Consider the following 22,057-nt stretch of genomic DNA (forward strand, 5'->3'; position numbering starts at 1 on the left):
CTGTGTTCTCATGACATATAGATCTATTACCAAGAAGCTTATTTTATATTGCCAGTGCAAGTTTGGAATTTTATTTTTCTTGATCTTACATTAAAGAGGTTGAGTTTAGTAACATTATTATAACCATAAGACAGACATTGAAGGCATTGTAGAAGTTAACTCATGAGTGAACATATTTTAATTAAAAAAACCCAAACCAACAAAAACCACAATAGGCAGCTCACAGGCATACTGGTTTAGTGTAAAGTAATAATAAAACCATTGTTATCTTACAGGTACTAGAGAGTCCATATTGCTCAACAACTTCACAAGTAGCTGTTTGGACCCTTCTCCAGACACAATAGGTTCTGGTCAAAATCTATTACAAGAGTTGAGCAGGTTTTCCTGACAGATGGAGTGGTTTATGGCTTACAGGGAACATTGCTCTTCCCAAGGCCTCATGGCTGCAGAAAGCAAATGGTATCAGGAGTTTTTGTTTCGTAGAAGATAGCTAATACATCCAGAAGCGCCAAAAGCCCTTCATGAGAAGTGTTTCTGAGGTCAGGAACAATATATGCCTCTATATGCTTTACATATACATGCATTCAATACATATATGCATCAATGCAGTACTTTCATAAATAAACAGTTTTCACCATAAAGGTCAAAAGTTACTTTATTACAAAAATGGAGACAGAATTTCAGAAGTTGTTAGAGCAGACCCCAATCCACTCATTCTAAAGAGGGGCCAAGGGCTTCTCTACGGACATGGGAAGGCTGTCCATATCCACACACCAATTCCCACTGAGGGTATAACAATGCAAACTAACAAGTTTAAGATGCATGTTAGGTGAAAACAAAACGAAACAAAAACAAAGCAACAAAAAAATCCCACTGTAACTGTGTGACTTGTTAAAAAAAATAATTATTACTACCTGAAATACTCTAAAACTTAGGAAATCCCTAGATATCCTGAAATTGTTTCCCTGAACAAGATACTGAACAAGCTGTTCTTGGTAGCACAAGCCCTTAGCACGGCAGACAATGTTCTTTTGTGAGGTTTGTGCATTTGCTGCAAAAAGACTTCTTTGTTCCTGCTTGGTTTCTCCTCTGCTTTACCTGGGGTAGTATGCTGTGTAGTTCATGAAGAGCTGAGCCCCAGCAGGGTAGTATGCTGTGGAGGGCTGGAGTGTTCGTGGGTTCAGGAGCATAGATGGCTGATAAAGAGCAGCTTCTGTTGGCACAACTGCAGCAGGAGCCGGAAAGGAGTAGGAAGGGGGTGAAAGGCCTAAAGGGAACAAATGGAAAATAGATTAGAACCTTTTGAATTCCAGCATATATATGGTCTTCATTAGCTGAAGAACTCTGCAGTATGTAGAGAGCCTTCACAAGGTTCTCATTCTCTTGCTCATCACAGAAAATAAATCTGAGCTACCAACATGAGCTTGACTATAAGTGTTGTGCCCAGCGCCCAGCAAAATCAGTAGTACACAAAAAGCCACCTCTTGCTCTGTGAATAGGGTCTCTTTCCAAAGAGAAGGCCAGTTTTTCTTGACTAGGCTCAGATTTTAATGAAGTCTCCAATCAAGAACTGTAAGAAGGAAACTTGTACGCTAAAGATCTGTCTAACATTCCCCAGAGCAGAGGGCACCTTTTCATCCTGACACTCCCTATCCCCCAAACAGCTCTGTCTTCAATTAGCCAACAGCAGTGTGAGAAAAAGTTATGGCTTTGCAGCCTCAAGTGTTAACACTGAGTTTTAAAAACCACAAAAGTGCACTTGGTGGTGTTTCAACAAGACATGAGACCTTAAATGAATTCTCACTGCTGAGAGTCAGCCCACATCCTTTGCCACTCTTTTCCTTTTCTTCCTTCTTCCCCCCACCCCTTTCATGACACTTTCATGTGTCATGAAAATGAACATATAAAAGCTTCAGATAACCCTGAATAGCAAAACCAGAGATTTTCCTTAAAGTGGCAGTCAGACTCTCTCTGCATTATGGGATGGGACAGAGACAGAGCTGAAAGGGATTCTCTGAGGAACACATCACTTGCATTTGTAGTTGGAAATAGGAACACTGCCACCTAAGAGTTCCCAAAGTTTGGGACTCTGCCCAAGAACCTATCTCAGGAGCTCTCAGGATAAGCTTCCAACCCCTGTCTGGAACAACTATCACATATAGGACTACATACTGCAGATCCCTGTTCAGAAGGATAGTTGCATAAAAAGAGCTGGTCACCTGGAAAACATCTCCCACAGATTAGCTGAAGGTCTACTCAGACTCAAAAGGAACCACACCCAAGAAGTTTGCTGCCTTATTGGCACCTCTGACTAGGATTGAGAAGACACTTCTTAAAAAGCCACCAAGAACAATAACACATTTGCACAGACAGACAGAGAGAAAGCTCCTACTTGACTACCTTGCCATTTATGATTTTGGAAGCAAAGTATTATTTTTCCCATAGGCTCAGATTTATATGGCACATATGCTTAGTAAGTTAGCCCTTAAGCTCTTAAAGCACTTCCCCCAGACATTTGTCTAGAAGTTCATGTTCATCCTAGTAGCTCTGAGGAGCATAATTTTACATGAAATGCAGTTGCTGCAGTTATCTGAGGCCAAAGCTATGTGTACTTTACTCCTACACAGGCAACCTCAATTTTGTACAAACAGCAAAAAGCAAAGGAAGAGTTCAGCCAGTAGTGGTTCAACAGGCAGAACGCTTGTGGTTAATTCCCAAAGGGAAACAATACGAATGGTTTCATGAACTAAGTTTTGGAAGTGAAAGGGGAAGGGCTTTTACTTGACATGTTCACCATGATGAAAAATGTAAATATGAATCAGTGCAAATGGGAAACTTCAAGTTCTTAAGCCTAGGCAGGGCTTACAAATTACTTTTCAGAGTCATGGCTCACCCTGGCCAAGTTAAGTTTCAGGGAGGGGAAGGGAAGTTTGCCACTGGAAAAGCAAGAATAAGTTTAAAGTAGTTCTTCAGTCATAGTAATTAACAACCAAAGGGAAAAATAATGGTTGCAAGCTGCTGCTGATTCAAGATGAAAAGACCTTATTTTAATACTCCCAGCTGACATTGCTTTCAAAGAACCAGAATCAGAGTCAACAAAGCAGCTCCAACACCTACCCGCACTCAGCGTAGCACATTGGCAAGACCCATGCAAAACTTACATGGTAACTTACATGGTGGTGGGGACAAGCCATTTCGATTTAAAGTGCCCCCCATTAATACAAAGTTCATCTCCTCAGCAGAACATTGAAAGACTTCAACATATCTGTCCTTCATAGTCTTCTTATGACACTTCTGTGCAGCCAGAAAAGCTCGGTCTGCAGATTTCATCTGAATAAAAGCATCTCCCGATGGACGTCCCTACAAACACGACGGAAAAAAGGAAATGTTTCTCCCATAAAGTAGCAGCATAGCAGTAATCTGTGGTGTTAAAAACAGTCTCTTCAGCCATAAATACATCCATTTCCAAGTCAATTAGTCAGTCAACCCAAGCACCCATCAGCATTTTTAAGCTCTCCTCCCTAAAGTTCTTCCCACTTGTGCTAACTTGATTGTATTCATTTAGCTGTTTCAATTAAGCTGCTGTTTTCTACGTTTAGAAACACCTATGGCAGAGACTACAGTTCAGGGGTACTCAGGTGCCCCGAGACCTGCTCTTACCAACTGAATAAGAATGCAGAATTGGAATATTTAATCCACATTTATTATCTGGGATTTTTAAAATTCATGGATAAATACAGGCAAGTGCCAAGTGTTAAATTTTAATTTTATTTTGTTAAGGCTGGGATGTTTTAGAAGGGTACTGGCATTTGTATGAGTGCAGGGAAAACCCAACAAACAATGACACCCTTACATCAGCTGTAAATGAGTGGGACACACAACTGGGAAGAGTAATTTTAGCCACACGCAGCTGCTTACTTGAAGTAGCCAAAACTAGAGTTAGACACTTGAAGACAGCTCTAACTTAAGTTTTAGGCCAGTTCTTCTAGTTTCAGAGGGAAGAACAACTTTATCACCATCCTTTGCACAGTTGTTCATGAATAGAAGGTTGAAAACAGGAATGGCGGGAGCATGCAGAAAGATAAAAATCTACCAGTCCGGCAAAAGCAGCATCTGGGGTAAAAATAAATCTGACATTTTTGGGCAGGGTTAGTAGACAGCCCTCAGGACTATACACACACACACACCCCCCCACACACCAGTGTCTTCCTCAAGGTTCTTTCCTTACTGCTGGCAAGGGCTGATACTACTGTAAACCATTACTTGTGCTTTAACATCTGCATCTTTTCTTAGCCTCTCCCAGCCCTGCACATTCTTCAGATTTTCCAACCTTGGCTACATCACGTCCTCAGACACAGGAATCGCTTTAAATAGAGGTACTGGAATAGCTACAGTGTCTTCTCCCTCCCTACACCCTCAAAACACAGAAGCCCTACTCCAGGACAAGGAAGTATTTCGTAATTTCACTTTAGGCTTAGTGTCAACCAAAACCATTTAGAAAAACCACTTTTATCTCACAATTATCAGTGCAATCAGTGGAACCACTCAGGGCATCTCCAGAGTTAAAGGAACTGCTGTCTCCTCCCCTAAAGTCACAAGACCACAAATAAAAGGAGATGACAACAACGCACAATCCTCTATCTAAAAAGTTTTGGTAGAAGCTACTTCCAGAAAACAATGGCAAAGATGGGACTGTTTACACATGTCAATGAGCTGTTAATCTTGGTGCTTAGCTGCAACTGTTTAAAGAAAGCAAGCACACAGTTCAGGAAACCCAAAGTTTCATGCTGACTTATGCCATAGGAAATCCTGTCTAAAAAGGCCACAGTCACAGTTGTCCTCAAATGTACCTGGAGGCATATTGTTCAGCAAGGCAGGTGCAAACCCCTCCTTTGAGAGCTAACCTTGCCCACATTTGTTTTGAAGATACTTCTTGCCTGGTACAAGAATTACGCACATTGTTGAGCAGGACTCTTCAGTTCCTGCCTCTTACAGTGCAGGATCACAGCTGCTGCTTTGGAAGCACAAACCCCTCTGAGACTGTGGCTTAGCTTTAGGCACATGGGTTTTGGTAACAGAAACTGCTCTAGAGCAAATGCAGCAGCTGGCACAGCAGGGTTCAAATAAGCCCACACATCTATTGCCAGTACACTTTCAGATATGAGCTAGAGGCCAATTAATGCCATTAGTGTAAATCCCAAAGGTGCTTCTCTATATCATCAGGACTGTGTTCGTACACACAGGTAATTGCCACACAGTAGCTAGAAACTTGGTGCTTACCTGGTGATTTAGTACCATGTGAACTCCATGGGTCCTAATATCTGTAGAAAACTCCCCCAGGAACTCCAGGATGTCCCTTATAGTAGCAGCATAGGGAAGACCACGCAAACGTATGCAGTCTCTGACATTAGTGGGAGGCACAAATTGTTGAGGTAATACTGGAAGAATAGGAGGTGTTGGGAGAGGAATGAGAGGCGTGGAAGAGTACCTGTTCAGCACCTGTGCAAACCAGAAAAACAGAGGTTACAGAAAGATTCCTTACTCATTCTTCAACTCAGAGGAACTGAACATAACACCAGTGCCATCTGATTTCACTCTGGGCAGCATTTCAAGAAAAAAATGTGAGCTAGATTCTGGGCTTAAACCACAAAAGCAGCACTTAGAACTCAGATGTTCTAAAGTAAATACTTAGGTACTTTTTTCTTGAAAAAAAATCATTTTGTTTTGGAAAATTTACTTGAATTGTTGTGCAACTCTCAGAAGACTTTTTAGAACATGAAACCTGCCTTTCTACAGCATTTTTATTGGGAAAATATAAAGACAATAAAATCATAAAATCATTCTACTATCTATAGTCATGGTGACACTTCTACCCAGAATAACTCCTCAGCAAAATTTTAGGAGAGCCTGGGAACTAGAAGCAGCATCACTACTAAAGAGCCCTGCCTTGAGATGCAATAGTCCATCAGGTAATGTAGGTGGTGGTACTGAGTCACAGTCACGCTTTGAGATTTCTTCTTACTAATTTTAACGGTAAAAGCCCAGCCTGGTCAAGAGTTCACTGAATAGTCAGTACTAGCCTTTAACTCTGAGCAAAATATAAGTTCATTCACATTTATACGGCTATCAAGGTTTTGTTAAGCAAAGAAATATGAGAGCATTTGAGAAAAATACAATGACGAGAGCGAGTGCTGCAGCTACACTTTCTCATCATTAGTGTCACCCCTCAGACAAGGCACTGAAATCTCTACATATTTGGGGGAACAGAGCTGTGCCATCACTTGGTTACAACGACATGGCTATTGCTTGACCATATTTGCATCACAGATGAGACCTTTTAGAATCACATTTAGAAGTTAGTGACATCATCTACAAATCTTCAGAGAAAATCCTCTCAGCACGACTTCCTTACCCTGACAGCATAAAAAAATTTAATGGTCCATAAAGCCACGTTAATGCAAGAGGAGGCACTCTTCAGGCGCAGTTTCAAAGTCCTGCCACCCCCTGCTAGATAGCCAGTGCTGGCAAAAGGTGGCTGAGACCTGTCCTTAGAGGCAATTTGCAAGACTTTCCAGATACATTGCCCTGAAGACAACTACATCAAAAGGCTTCTGTTTTTCTGTGCCAGTGAGTAAAGGTAAGTCTTTTAGACCAAGATTTGTTGCTAACTCTCCTCCTGAATAGAACATCATTAGACTTCATCAAATTCAGTATCTGTAGTGTAAAGCACTAGACCCACATAAACTTTCTGCTGTAACTGCTGTTTGCAAGGCTACTGGAAGCCAAAACCTCAAAGGCTTGTACGTGTGTGTATGTGTATACACACACACACGCACACACACATATATATATGATTGAGAACATCCATATGCCATAAAATCTTACATTTAGAGGGAGCAAAGCCTCATGGAAATTCAGACAGTGCTTCTTCCAGCAAGAGTCAAGAGTGAGAGAAGGTAAAAAAAAAAAAAAAAAGAGCTTTCAAGTCATGGCCAAGCAGTATTTGCATCTACTACTGTATGCCAGTGTAGGAGTTTGGATTACAAGAAGCCAGTGTTTGCAAGATTTACACCCACCTGCTGAACTTCTGCTGCAGTGCTCCTGAAAAGTTCAATGTACCTTTTCCCCAGCAAGTCCTTATGCTTTTTCAGTGCATTTTGTGCATATTCCTCACAGGCAAACAATACAAAGGCATCCCCTGTTGGCCTGCTATCAGGGTATGTGACAAACAGGACTCCCTCTTTTCCTCCTGTTACAGGGCAGTGCTGGCCAAAGAATGTCAGCACTTCTTCTGTTGTAACGTTGAAAGGAAGACCTCGCATCCTGACAATCACTTGGTTTTCTTTCGACAAGAACTGTGCAACCTCATTGGAAGTACCTTTAACAACCAAAAAAAATAAAAAATATGTACAGAAGCACTTAAGTCTAGGCAGCCATATAAGACCATGAGCAAGTCTGGCATAGCTACCTCCTCTCCACAGACAGAACAGCGCAGGTAGAACAATATTTGCTTCTAAAGTAAATAAACCCCCCCCCTTTTAAATAAACTGGAAATATTGTATAGGACATTTCCCACTGAAGTCTAATAATGTTACTCCATCATTTGGCAGAGATTCATCCTTATTCAAAAGTGAAAATAAAAGCTACTTAAAGTTCAGAGCCCAGAGAAAGCAGTCTGTGAATCTCTTACATGAGCGCTACCTCTGCTATCATGTACCTTGCCTTTCTAACTTACGAATATCTTCAGCATGCTCTGAAATCATAATATACAGTAGCCAAGTACCCAGACCATTGTTCTGGGAAAGAAAGTGGGAAGGGCATGTTGAAAACAGCTCAGGAATTTCATCCTATCCTGATAAAACTGTCAAAGTCCGCCAGTTCCACTTTCAGCACTTTCAGTACGTCTAGGAGAAGACCTCTGATGTGTATACTTGTAATAGTACCCTAACCAAAGCTAGCTGCTAACCAGCTTCACATCTTAATATGGTCCTTTCACTTACAGCTAGCTCATTCTGCAAAGAAGTTTGGCTGTGCCAGGCACACCCTTGTTATTACACTGTGATATCTGTTTTGCTTTTACATGCAAATCTCCACAGCAACGGCAGTCATTGTTTTTCAGAAATACTCTGGTTTTGCTTTTTAGTAATCAATAACATTTAGTTTCCTTCAGTTAAGATGACCTAACAAATTAAGTTCACATGCAAGGTCATCATCTTGCCTGATCAAATCCTTATTTGATAGGCTGCTCAAAAATGGCAAGAATATGGAAAAGAAAGATGGACAGATAAATCATAGAATGTCTTGGACTGCTGCTAGCAGAGTACATAGTAATCAACACACCAAATAGATACTTGTTTAAAGAAAGAAAATGAAAACCCACATCCAACAAGGGCAGTTTACAGCCCAAAGTTGCAGGTGCTGATGGAACCCACTCTTGTTCTCACCCCCTAAAAATTACCTCCTGCAATTTTAAGGAAGTCTTCACCTGTTGCTTTGTATACCTAAGGAAAGAAGAGAGAACATGTGATTGGCATGTTATTTGCACTCCTTTTGCAAAGAGGATTTCAAAGCCACTGTCACGCACCTCAATGTATCGATTCCCCATGTGATGCTTGTGCCTTTGTAGTGCTAGATCTCTATGCTCTTCACTTACAAACCTCACGAGAGCCTCCCCATTCCTCCTACCTTGGGCATTAAGACAGACAGCAGCACCTCCCCTGCAAGATTGAAATCAAGAGGCAGAAAATGCTATGACCAACACAGATGAAGCACTACAAATGTATAAGTACATTCTTGGCTACTAACTTCGCAATATTTAGGCCTTTGAAGAATCTTGCTATATCCTGGTCAGATGACTGCCACGGCAATCCTCTTGCTCGGATAACAGCATTGTCATCCACAAGTTCCATCTTGCTGCTGCAGACACAAAGAGGGAGTAATGCAGAGCCATCTACCTCTAGTATCTGACACACAACACTCCCTGCTTGTCACCTGTGCTCCAGAGACAGGCTGCAGTCCATGTTCCATGTCTGCTGGATGGCACTGCCAGGGCAGCAATGGCTAAGTGCCACCACCATCCAAAGCCACTGCATGCGTTTCTCCTCAGGAAATGTCTGGTCCTTTTCCACCACCCCTTTCCTGCTTCACCACATTTGCTCCTCGAGCTCTCATCTCTTTGACCATGTTCACAATTTACTCCCCACTCCTGACATACCAATGGTTTGTGCTTCTTCATTGTCTGAACAGGGTTACTGGTATAAAATTAAGCACTTGCTATTCTAATCTCAGATAGGTGGAAATTGAAACAGATCAGTTAGATGTAACCGAGGTCAATGCTTATTATTTGTACCGTAATGGTGTGTAAGAGCCAGTTACAAGCCAAGATCAAATCTGTTCAGGGTTATACTCGGCACACAGAGGGACTCCTGCGCAAAGAGTTTGGCCTTAACATTGCTTGTTTAGACGTCACCTTGCTACTAGAGACTAATATAGCTACAGGCTACAGTGGCTGCTTAGCATGGGAATAGCTCAGCCACAGAAAGCCAGGTTTAATTGGTCATTACCACAGCCTCTTTTGTTCTGTTACTTGTTAAAAGTGCCATGTATAACAATACGCTCACAGCTACCCAAGGCTGCCTTTCTGGCTATTGCAAGGACATGTTTTTGCACAGAAGAGACTATATGATTAAGCAGATGAAGTCTTGTTCAGCAGCAGAGGACTTCTTTTTTTGCACAAAACGGCTGTGGTACACCTTGTTACAGGAGGGTCATGTTTCTCACTCATTTTAATATGTCAGGTGGCCTTTCTGTAGGTGTCCGTCTCAAACTGTTCCCTCTCACCTCCTAATTCTGTACTTCTCACTATCAAAAAATAAGATGGGAATCTTCCACCTCACCCCAGGACTTTGTTATTGAAAGGAGAAAAGCTTATGGCCATGGTAAAACAAACCCTGAGCTAATCTCACTGAATACTTTCTGCCAATATTGTTGTATTCTTTTCTTGCTTCTTTTGGCTTGGATGCACCAGCATCATCTACTGTTATGACAGTTCCTTAATCTGGAAAAGGGAAGTAAGTGTTCATGCAAGACAGGAGTACAAGTAATACTATAGAGGGAGTATCCAGCAAACCATTGAGAAAAATCTGTAATCGCATGTAAAAGCGGGATTACATAAAAAAAACCAAACCAAAACACAAACAAAACCAAAAAATCTCCACTAAAACAGTCATCAGAAGTAGATAACACTTTATGCTTAACACCTATTTGGGAAGAAGACAATCATCATAGCTTAAGCAATTTATTGGTAGTACGGTATCTTTATGGAAATGTTTCTTCCCTATTAAAAAAATCATGATGCGTATTCAGTAACTGTGAAGCAAATTGCAGGAAGAGTGTAAGAGTTGGTACCAACAGGGTTACTCTGCAAAAATGCTTATGTTCTTTGTTAATAGCACACTTAATACCCATTATAAGCATTTACTAGCAGAACCCACAACTACCAGCAGCTAACAGGCAACACTGAAACGTAGCAAGAAAACTGACTTGCATCTGACCATAGATTATCTGTTCCCTTTCCCACCTAAAGCACCTAATAGATTCCCACAGCAGTGGCAAGATTAATAAAATAATGGTAACAGCTATTTGCAAGTTAGGAATACAGAGAAGTACAGCTTATCCAAGCTGTATCTTAGCAGGGGAGGGTGTGTGGAGAGCGTGTGCACACAGCAACAAGAGGGAGAAAGCACTTACCACGGCCCACTTTCAAATTTGTAGTTTACTCTTTCTGGATCTGAAAATCGGTGATCTATGAAATACAGCACAAATTATTTTCTTTTTCCTCAGCATACAGGACAAGCAGCAAAACCAAACAAGCAAGAAAAACTTGTTCATGACAATCACTTACTGTATGGTTCAGATATTAGTGTTAAAATAATATTCCCCATATCTTCAACTTGAGAGGCTCCATAGGGAAACGCTGGACTGTTCTTGTCAAGATTTAAATCTTTATGCTGGAGTTAAGTCAATCATCACCAGAGAGATTTCTAATTGGCTTCCTGTTAGAGCAACAAGCTTTCATGTTACCTTGATGGCAAGTTGCTTCTCAGGGGAATATTTAACACATTTTCCTGCTGGGATACATTAGCTGTTCCGTCTTGGCCTCTAACTACTGCCACCTGCGGGAGTGTGAGGTCACTCCAGAAAGTGTCTGGGGACATGAGACCCCATAATAAGGACATATATATTTCATATACTTATGAATTATGTATGTTTGACAGACAGATACAGTTTTGCATCCAGAAGAGACTTGAGTACTCTCCTCTTTAATTAAGATCTTCTTTAACCTCTAAGGAAAGATTTGAGGAAGGAGGAGAAGCAAACCATCAACTAGGAGCTCCAGAAATAGAATATACTACATGCTTTCTTAACAAGCAAATCCCAAAACAGAATAAACATCTTACCTCTTTAACCAAATTCACAAATGGCATCTGGCCTAAACTATTAAAAGTTACAATCCGAGTTTTGTGCTGTTAGACAGAAGCATTTTGAGAATGTGGTAAGAGTATACCATTGTAGATAACTAAGAGACAAAACAGAGTCCCACAACCCATATGTTCTTTGATCTGAAGGATTTTGGAACACGATAGCAAGGACAAGCTCTCCTGCCAATAGAGAGCAGGAAGCATTCTGTCCTGGAAAGACAGGCTGTAGAACAACCAGATAAAAACCCATTTTCTTAAAGGGAGACTGATGTAAGTTGCACATACCTTTCTCTTTCACACAACTGTAAGCAGTTTGCTGTGGTATCTCTCCTGCCTCCTGTCATATTTGCCCCTCTCTAACACCAGGCTACAGGACTGTAAGATTACTTGCAACTCTGCTCCATCATTTATAAATCAAGTTTTTAAAAAGGTTTTATTCACTTACATCTCCTTTGATGAGCGTAGGGTTAAAAAAACAAAAAAACAAAACTAAAACCAACCAAAACCCCAGCCAAAAAAAAAAAAAAAACCAACCCCAAGAATAGAACAAGTAATGAAATATAAAGCAGTCTTGGAAAATTACTTGGGTTTTTTGACTTCTCTTATTACTTTGCATTATGACTTTAGAGCAAAAGTGAAAGAGTTTCTTAAACAAGACCTATCCTGGCATGGCAGTACAGTAATGCAAGACATTCAAAATAGTCAAATGCACCAATTATTTGCCCATATCCCCAAAAAATTAAAACATATTGCAAATGCTCAAAAGAGCCTGAATTGTAGTGCTCGAAAGTTGGCTCTCGGTCCAAGATAACAAGCTTTCTCTTAAGTAAAAAAATAAAATAAAATGCTTTTTTCCACCTAGAGCTGAGCACATTTTGAATTGGCAGATGCCTACATGAAGGGCAGGGAACAGAAGAACAGCTTCTGTCAGAAACAGACACCACACACCAGCTTTGCCATATCATCTCATCAACAGGAGAGGCAGCACAAGTCTCATTGTGAAATAAAGTCCTGTCTATTATTTGTGGGTTAACAGCAAGTCACTCCTACAAAACATTCTTTAAGTTGTTTTTGAAGGTTAACTGTTACCTTGTTGCGAGATGAAAACTAATTTCAAATGAATCAATGAATTCCTCTTTCAAAGCAAGGAAAGGAAAGCTGCTGTGCCACCACACTTCAAAGCTTTGTTGGTTTTAAGTGGGCATTGGAGTCTGGAAGGTGAGAGGATGGTGCTTAGTCTTACAAGAACATTGGAAGTTCAAATGAATCATCATAGTTAAAAATAAAGCTAAAAACCGAACAAAATAAAGGCAGAAAAACTAGTGACCCCTCCCCTACAGCTTCATGACTCAAGACAGTTTCCTAGCCATAGCCATTACCCTCCCTTCACATACTTTCTTTGGAGTAAAGCAGTGAGAACATTAAACGGTTCTCGTAAAGAAAAAGAAACCCAAGCTAAAAATCCTGAACCACACGCAACAACCCCAAAGCACAGTTTCAGAGACTATCCATATTTATGGCAACAAAAAACTTCTTCATTGCAGTATATCTTACTAAGCGGTACACCTGAGCTCATCTCCTCCCCCGTCCCCTGGGGAAGAAGGGGTTGAAAAGAAAACTAATCCACAGACTCACTTGCAGAGAGGGTGCCTAATCAGTACCACACAGATGTTTCTCGGCACAGTGTACTGGAGCTGAGGAGTGCTTCTTTTCCTGCCACCCTTTCCCCTGCAGCATCTAACAGCCCTGTGCTTGCTCAGTCTCTGCTGCACATCCAGGGAACCAGAAGCTGCTGAAGGCACAGGTAGTGAAACCCTGATCTTGCCTGACCAATTTTTATGAAGATTTTGGAATTGTCATCTTTCCTCTGTCAAAGTCAAGAGAAATTGAGCAGGAGTTTCAATAGGTATTACAGCAGGGGACATGCACACACGTGCACATACATGCACTTGGCTGTTAGACTGTAATGTCAAAATTCAAGAGACATTTCAGTATTCCCTTTTTGCAGAGCCAAAGATCCCTACAAGTGATCAGCTGCCAGAGAGAAAACGCAGCAGTGTGAAGGCACTAGGAATGTGAAGTAAGGCTATCACACAAGGAAAACAAACTCCCTCACCCCACATTCATTTTCTTCAGAAAGTATTTTAATTTAAAATATCCATCAACAGGAGATATAGTTCCTAAAACTCACCTAGTGCCAACAGAAGTCAGCACCAGGTGTTCAGACAGAGTCATTTGTGCCAAGGAACTCTAGATTAATATAAACACAATGGAAGGGGAGGAACAAAGTCATGAACATTAGCAGGAGTGAAAATTGCTCACACCTTTGCCTCTGATTAGCTAGAAGCAAGGCTTCTAGGCAAGACTGGGGAAGAAACTGATAGTTTTCTGCACATGTAAGGAGCATGTTAACAGTAACATTAACCAAGTGAAAACCTCAAGTCTAAAGAACAGAACTGGCTACATACAGTTGGACAACTATGGACAGAGACACTAGAAATTATGGACACTTCAGGAAAAGCTGTTAGTAGAGCAGTCTTTATAAAACCCACCTCTTGCTCTGTGAAGGGATAGGAGACCATGTGTGTGTGTGTGTGTGTGCGTGCACATGCATAGTGATATTTAAAAGTTGCCTCTCCTGAACAATCGGAAACAATTGTAGTGGCTAAACCCATATATAAAGCTCACATATAAAGAGTGTTAGAAAACAGACTTGGCTGTCTAAAGCTACTATAGGCAATAGCACGCACACATATAATCTATATGAAGCAATGGGGAAAAGACACTCCCAAACAACAAGGCAGGATGGGAAAAAAGGAACAACATCTTGCTGCACAGCAGCACCATCACCTCCTGCAGCACTCAGCAAGTTGGTAAAGGGGGCAGGGAGAAGCATATTCTACATCAGAGAAGCCTATATAATACAGAAGAAATTTCCATATTATTTCCTCAGACTCATCACCACAGCTTCACCCACTGCCAGTGCCTCCCATGACTTCTTCCCCCCTCCCATCTCTTCCACTTCTCAGTTTCTCAACTCCTTTAACTATGCCAAAAGAAATACTGAACAACTAATTTAGCTTTGAGATGACACAACATGAACTAGTATTGCAATTGTGTTCTGCACTGATCCTCTTCCCTCTTTGTTCTGTTTTTAAGTCTCTTCAGGCAGAAGATTACATCTTTTAAAATGAAGTTTGCATAAAGGTAATCTGATATTACTCAGTTCCTGGGTACTATCACAGGAAATACAAATAGCAATATGCAAGAGTCTCAGGTAATACCCAGTAACAGGCTTTTTATTGCCAGTTAAGTACTATTGGTTATAACTGCTCCACATCATTGTTTTCAGGACAGCCAGGTTAAAAACAAAACCGAAAACAAACAAACCAAGCCATACCAAAAAAGCCAGCAAAACCAATTTTCAGTATTGCAATATCCAGATTGTATCCAGCACATTAAGCAGGCTGGTCTGAAGTACACCTGTGTTTCTACTGACAACATCGAGCAGACATTCCTAGTAAGGAGTTATCCTCACAAACGCAGTTCAGAAGCAAGTGGAGCAAACCATGCACTGGAGGAAGCATGAGCTATTTGCCATTTAATGGCTTCTGCACACCCAATCTTGAGGCAAAGGATGAGTCTTCTGCAGATCTAATACGAATAGTCATGCAAGCTTTGTTCACTCCACCCTGAAGGCACTCACAGGGTGAAAACTGGCTCAGCAAGCTTTGCAAATCAAGAAGTGCAGCAAGTATGGGAGGTACAAAGGGTGCAAGAATAACCCTGCTCCTTTTGTACACTTATACATGCTCAAGGAAAAAAAAAAAAAAAAAAAAAAAAAAAAAAAGAAGAGAGATTTCAACGGCCCAGAGTTTCTTTCTCTGCAGGAACATGATCGCTTCTCTCAAGTTTGTTACTTTAAATTTCTCATAACTGCCCTGCTGTTGCTACTCTTACACAATACTAAGTCTGCCAGAAGACTCTCCTACCCTAAAACCTGTTCTGAGACCATAAGTTAGACAGCCATAGCACTCAGAGATAACAGTTACAACTGGTATCGGTTCTTCCTCAGTCCTTCAAATTCCATGGCATTTTAAGCATTTCCTTACCTTGAAATAAATCAGTGGGTGTTTGCACAAGAAACTTATAATTTCTTGGGGAGGGGTGATATAAAGCTTTCACCTGAGCTCTTGGATTTGGAATAGTTTCATTGCTGTGCAGAATTTCAAGTAGTTCACTGAAACAGTAAGTTCCAAAGGAATTCTCTGAAGGAAGAATAACCCAGCTGATTAGTTGGTTTTATATCTGTATGTTATTTTTCAAGACTGTGCTTGCCTTGTCCACAAGAAATACATAGCCAAGCACCAACTATGCAGTGTTATACATTGGATTATACATCTTGAATGACTGCACAGTCAGCAGTTATCTACCCAAGTGTTGGGAGCACATTCTCCATTTGTTTGTGATCTGTTTAATCAAATGATACCCATCAAAAGAAAGGCTTTTCGACTACTCTTAATAATTTAAATGACTGTACAGTAATACTCAGCTTTCCCCTAAATTTCATGTCATGCAAGCTTCCTTTCACTGATTACAACCATCTTACTTGCAGGTAAATGGAGATGTAATTACATGAATGGATGTGCCCCAGGATCATTTGACTTCTACCAGTTCATAAATGCAGGTCTTATGCATCTCTAGTCAGTACCCTACCCATAAACAAAAACCTTATATCCCCACCAAAAAAGCCCAACAAACCTGGCCCAGTATAGTTTGCGTGGCACAAATCATGGAAGACTCCTCTCATGCAGTCCCTTTAGCTATGGGGTGGAAAATTTGCACTTTCTACAAGAAAAGAGTTTCATCAGATTCTATGCATGAATCTGCAACTTCATTTCAGCCTACTCTATTTGTTTCTGTGTTTTCCATCCCAGCATATCTGCTTCAAATCCAAGTTATTTTCATTTAGACATTTTCTTTGCTACATAACTGTCCCAGGAGGAAAGTAGCTTACATAAAAACCCCCCAAACCTCTGCACAAAGCTGTTTGAACTAGTCTTTACACTTAGCACCTGCTTCAGCAATTATTTTTTTTAATCCCAAGCATTACATGCATGCCCAGACTCTCCAAGGGTAATTAACTTATACCGCTTCTGACAGCAAGGAGATGAAGTCGACAGATTTCAGCAAAGTGAGGAGAAATAGAATTATCATATTTGTCAATAAAAGGAAATCAGAAGTTATCTTTTTGGTCTCTGCATCCTCCACCCCAACACTCTCAAGCAATACAGGGCAGGCACAGTTAATTTCAGCTATGCTGCAGATACGTAGCAAGTTTACAGATGAGAGCATCAGTTACAAAACAAGACAAACCACAACGATTAAGATAAAACCAGAATGGAGTAATTCAGGTTTATATACCTTAAAAAGCATATTGGATGCAGAATTCACACTCAAGCTGAGCACATCTTGATAGACTGACCAAGCCCCAAGCAACATGGAGGTAATACTATTGGCAACTGCCAAACCCACCCTCAGATGGCACTGACTCTTCAGGGGCTTCCTGACAGCCAGGTGGTCTGCCCCCCTCTCTCAGCCAGCAGGGAATAGAATACACAGCCTGTCACTGTGCCTCAGCTGACCAGCAATGCTCTAGATGGCTACAGTTGTATGACTAGTTCCACAGTACCAAGACATACACACAAACAGAAAGCAAAGGCATCTCTCCAAAACAGCTGATGTAGCTCATTGTCTTTGACTCCTCCAGCTCATGTCAAAGCATCCCTGAACAACGTAGTAAGTTTTTGACCGAAACTTTAAGAAGTCTCCATCATCCAGCTTCTAGACTACGCAACACAAACATTTATTTTGCTTTTCTACAAAAAAATTCACACTCCTACACTAAGTGTACTGCTTTGCTTCAGAGTAGGGGAAGAAGTGATTTCTACCCCTTCACTAAGGGAGATTAATCTTAATTTGCAGATGGCAAACCAGAGCAGACAGCCTCCAGTATTCAACCTTATAGTTAAGCACCAAAAAAATCCACACCTACATAATGTGCCATAGATAATGTGCCAACCACATCCCTGCCTTAGGTTCACTCCTGAATCAAAGATCCACTACAAGTTCACAAGAAGAATAACCAGTCCCCTTCCTAAAAATTAAGACAGTCATTCTTACTTAAAAAGAAAAATGTAACTGATGTGATAATCAACCTCACAATCTGAATATTAGGATTCATATTGGCCATATGCACAATATGCCAGATACTACCTTCATAGTTTTGTCTCTTTAAACTCCACAGTTTAGTGTAAAGAAAACATACAGAAATCAAGAAATACAGTATTTCCCCCATGGGAGCACGCATCCTCATATGTTTTTGTCTTTGTGAGAAAGCTCAGCACAGCTCCAAGTCACTCATTAAAGTTATACCACCCCAAACATGTGTTACAAGCATTACTCACCCATCTCTGCCCTAAAATTCAGGCAAAGCTGTAACAGCAGTAGACACCATCACTGTTAAAAGGATACATTCTGTCATGGCTGCAACATCCAGTTTGCTAACATCAGGTGAGCCAGGGCAACACTTCTTGAACTCCTTCCGCAAGTCAAAAAAGGAGTAGAAGCATTCAGGCAGCAAGATATTCTGTAGGACAAAGTAACTGCTGTCAACTTGGGTAAGCTTAACCTACTTTGTCTTTAGGTACTAAAACTTTATAACAACTTGCTTATAATGGGTACAAAACACAAACAGTCTTTGCTACAGAGAAACTCACATAGCTCTTCTTAGCCACCTAAGTATGTTTATGAACTTTTTTTGCTTAAGCAGCTTCCTCTCTATGTGGTTTAAAAAGAGAAACGCACTTCTTCACTGCCAGAGAAGTGTTTGTGATTATTACTAGTGCCTCAAATCCAATATATAGGTAGGAGAGCAAATGCCTGCTATTGCAACATTCATCATCAATTCTTGATTCCAATTTTAACTGTAAAAAGCCAGAGGGCACTCAGTTCAGTTTATAAAGCCAAGTAAATTTTGCAAGACTAGCAGAAGATGTTTTGGTTTATAGACAAGTCTGCATTTTCAAAGAATAGTCACACTTCAAATACTTATCCTTAAACCAAAAACCACACAAAAACCCCAACCAAAACTAGGATAAAAGCCAACTGTGTGCAGATGAGGGTTTGATATGGCACAGAGGTTGTCAGTCTAGGCATGGTAACTGCTTTAATTGCAGCATATGAAGCCAGAGCTTCTCTACAGGCACAATATTTTGTATTCCACTTGGCTGTTTGTTGCCTGCAATGTCTCTCTAAACCCAAAGAAAGAGCTTTCTGATTTAACAACTAGTTAGCATCTTGGCATCATAACAGAATGACAAGATATGTGAAAGCGTGTTTAGGGAGCCCAAAGAAATAAGTCTAAATCAAGTTCTGCTTTGAGAACATGTTAGCATATGGGCAGGTGCATTAGGCAAACGATACTCTTTAAAGACAAACTTATGAAAATAGAGGTGCGCTTGCCAAGATTTCCTGCTCTGGCTTTAGCATGGCTATTTTTCTTCCACAACAAGCAAAGAAGTTCTGTACTTCACTGACATTCAGTTGGAGCAGTTGATGCCAATTCATTCTCTGAATACCATGAGCTGGTAGATTGCTTCAGACTGGGAATCTTAAAAGAAAAATATAATCCCACAAGTCTAGTGATTTGTTTCTGCCTATCTGGATCTCATTGACCCTCCTACCCCATCCTCAGGATTAGGGTATTCACCAAAGAACTATTACAGGTCTCACAAGCATCTGGTCTACTTAACCTATAGACAGCACAGAGCAGCTTTCAAATGAATAATTTTTAACAAAACAGCAACAGAACATTTCAATGAAGATTTGATTCCTATCAGAGACCCTGTGATGATACAGAAAAAGGATGCTTACCCCTGACACCAGACAGACTTAAGTAATCATAGGAGTTGTCCCTTCTTTGCCTGCAGTTGAGTTATGTGCATAAAAGGTTAACTGTATAAACCATATACCCATTGCAAGTGAGAAGTCTGCTAAAAGCCTGTTTCCACATTTTATCACATTATATCCCAAGACAAGTTACATATATAAGGACACTCTTCACTATGAATCATGCTAGCTGTTTCTCTTCTAAACCAAAGATATAAATACTTAAAGCACCAATAAGTATTAAAGCCAAGCTCATCCAATATCAGTTTTGTAACAGCACAGACTTGCAGGAGTGCCCCTTCAAAGATGAAGCAGCAAATTGATGGGCACAGAGGTCAGTTGCAATGAGAGGAGCAGAACTGCTCAGTTACAATGCAATGCATGTCCATAGCAAACCACAAAATGAGATGTTATTAATATTGAAACAGTTATTTCAGGACTAGAGACTTGGCATATTGCTGCAACCCTATCACTAATGAAAAGTAGGCAGGACCTCATAACTGTGTTAGCAATTTGGCAACTCTGAAGGCACAGAAACTCTAGAATATGGGACTAGTCATCACTCAGCCTGCCTCAAACTACTGTTCAGCTCCTTACAAACATGAGCACCGCCCTCAGAGCTTCAACTGACTACATAAAGATTGAAAGTTGCTGAAGCTGGAGGTGAATGTAACATTTCAAAAGACAATTTATGATTAAAGTGGTTAACTATTTGGCAACGCTTCCACATCCCACTTATTAACCCATTGTAGCTACAAGTACTCTGTCAATGCATTGCTCCTTTCTCAAACACTTACATAAGCAGAAGGCATTGTCTGTGCCTTCCCCATGGACAGGCTCTTTAGCCTGGTAAGCATATTACCACACAAGCAATGTTTGTATAATGGTTGTGTGGAGAAACATTCCCTCATACTAAAGGGAAATTAATTAATTTTGCAAGAAATCATATAAAGCACACTAAAAGTCAAACTGAAGCTACAACTACGTACCTTTTTGGAAGCTTCAGGGTGCAGAACCTGCCTAATATGCAGCTGTCCATCAGTACAGAAACAGAACGAAGTACCTACACCAATGTTCAACTCATTGCTCACGGACTGATTAAACTGAAAGCAGGAACAACAAAAGACACACATGTAAAAGATGAGTGGCTGTGCTAGGCAGTGTCATCTGCTTTTGACATGTTATTCCTGGGCAGCAGGAACATGGAGCTAGAATTCCTTTCTGTACGAGCCCAGCCCTTCACTTCTGTAGATGTTTCTTACTATCTAAACACATGATAACTTTTATTATATTATTTTCACAAGGAAATTGTCCCTATTTTCCCCTTCTAATGAGATGTGGCCATACAGACAAGTCTATGTTACAGAAAAAAACAATCCCTTTCCAGCAGCATTTGCAAGAGCACTGCAAGGAGACATAAAGCTGGTTGCAGAGAGCCATGGGAATGCCGTGGCAGAGAAGCCTTTTAGACAGTGCACTCAACCATGTTGAAAAGGAGACGGGTTTTCCGCCCTACCCTCAATGAGGATCACGCCCACCTCCCTATTTATGTAGAGGCTTCAGTACTGTTTCCTTCCCAGGACTGATGAGCCACCACAAGCCTAAACAGGGCCTGCCACCACTCAGCCTTTTCAGGGGCACCTAAACTTGTCCTCTTCCAACACCAGTTGGTGCTCACCCTCAGCTGAGGCTCAGGGGCCAGCATAGCAGGAGACCAGGGCAGGGAGATGCCTGACCCTGACCTTCCTCTCTTGGTGTTCAGTCCCTCCCAAAGTGAATGAGCAAAATACAAGGGAGAAATCCCCACAAAGCCCATCACAGACCAGGTTGCCTGTCAGACACGTCTGCGGTGCCCTGTGCCAGACACCACTGCCCCAGTGGTTGTGGTGGTGGAAGAGATAAACAGATAACACTGCCTCTACCCCACCAGGGAGCCTCCAAGGGAGACCAGTACCCAGCAGCCAGTTATGGGGCGTCACCTGTCTCAATGCCTGCTCCAGCGGTGGAGCCAGTGCCAGGCTCTCCACATCCACCTGGGTGATCTCCTGGCACTCAGCTGTCAGGTCCAGGTGGTCAGGCCGGACCAGCACATCGTGCAGGTGCCCCAGCTCCAGAAAAAGCAGAGGGTGGGTGAGTCAGCTCCCCAGGCTGGGGGTCCCCACCTGCAGCACTGGCCCCTGCCCTCCACCAGAGCCTGCTCCAGCCTAGGGCACCCACTGCCAGCCCAGTGCTGGGGCAACCCCACCTGTACCCAACACAGCAGGGCCAAGGGGAGCAGCAGGTCGGGGTGCCCCCCCTCGGGGGAAAATACCTCCTTACTCCTCAGGTCGACCACTTTCCACAGGAGCTGAAGCAGCTCTCGCTCATCCGAGCCCAGCCTTGACCCGTTGTTTCCCGCCGTGGTCACGAAGAGAATCACCAGGTAGTCGGGAGACGCCGTCATGGTGCCACCAGGCCAGTAGGAAGAATAAAAAGGGGGGGAAACGGGAAGAGATGGACGAGAAAATGGGGGAAAGAGAGGGGAGAAGGCCCTTTCCCTGCCCGAGGCGCTTCCAAGCGAGACGCAGGCGGCAGAGCCCTCGCCTGCGACCTCGCTGCCCAGGTGCCGGCGCGGGAGGCGCACGCTG

At 41.7% G+C, this 22,057-nt stretch overlaps 1 protein-coding gene across 2 annotated transcripts; it reads right to left on the minus strand.

Annotated features, from left to right (window-relative positions):
• Positions 1-637: 637 nt before the first annotated feature.
• ESRP1 (epithelial splicing regulatory protein 1) lies at positions 638-21,983 on the minus strand. Of its 2 annotated transcripts, none has more exons than XM_030506986.1 (13): positions 21,742-21,983; positions 21,410-21,538; positions 20,420-20,533; positions 18,015-18,129; positions 10,904-11,002; positions 10,750-10,804; positions 8,806-8,916; positions 8,585-8,717; positions 8,459-8,501; positions 7,077-7,378; positions 5,281-5,499; positions 3,174-3,360; positions 638-1,267 (listed from the first exon to the last, which is right to left on the minus strand). In XM_030506986.1, the coding sequence occupies exons 1-13, from the start codon at positions 21,871-21,873 to the stop codon at positions 1,095-1,097; spliced, it is 1,812 nt and encodes a 603-aa protein (XP_030362846.1). In that variant the 5' UTR covers positions 21,874-21,983; the 3' UTR covers positions 638-1,094. The 2 variants fall into 2 exon arrangements, with proteins under 2 accessions (XP_030362846.1, XP_030362837.1); XM_030506977.1 differs by having other exon boundaries at positions 3,162-3,360.
• Positions 21,984-22,057: the final 74 nt, after the last annotated feature.

This window comes from Strigops habroptila, chromosome 1, assembly GCF_004027225.2.
Source record: "Strigops habroptila isolate Jane chromosome 1, bStrHab1.2.pri, whole genome shotgun sequence".
NCBI lineage: Eukaryota > Metazoa > Chordata > Aves > Psittaciformes > Psittacidae > Strigops > Strigops habroptila.

Bases quoted from the DNA above. Each gene is read 5' to 3' on its own strand.
- ESRP1 (XM_030506977.1), bottom strand. From the start codon at position 21,873: ATGACGGCGTCTCCCGACTACCTGGTGATTCTCTTCGTGACCACGGCG. The intron at 8,917-10,749 runs GTAAGTGCTTTC...TTGTGTCTGCAG, and splicing joins AAATTTGAAAGTGGGCCGTG to CAGCAAGATGGAACTTGTGG. The intron at 8,718-8,805 runs GTTAGTAGCCAA...TCAATCTTGCAG, and splicing joins AAAGGCCTAAATATTGCGAA to GGGAGGTGCTGCTGTCTGTC.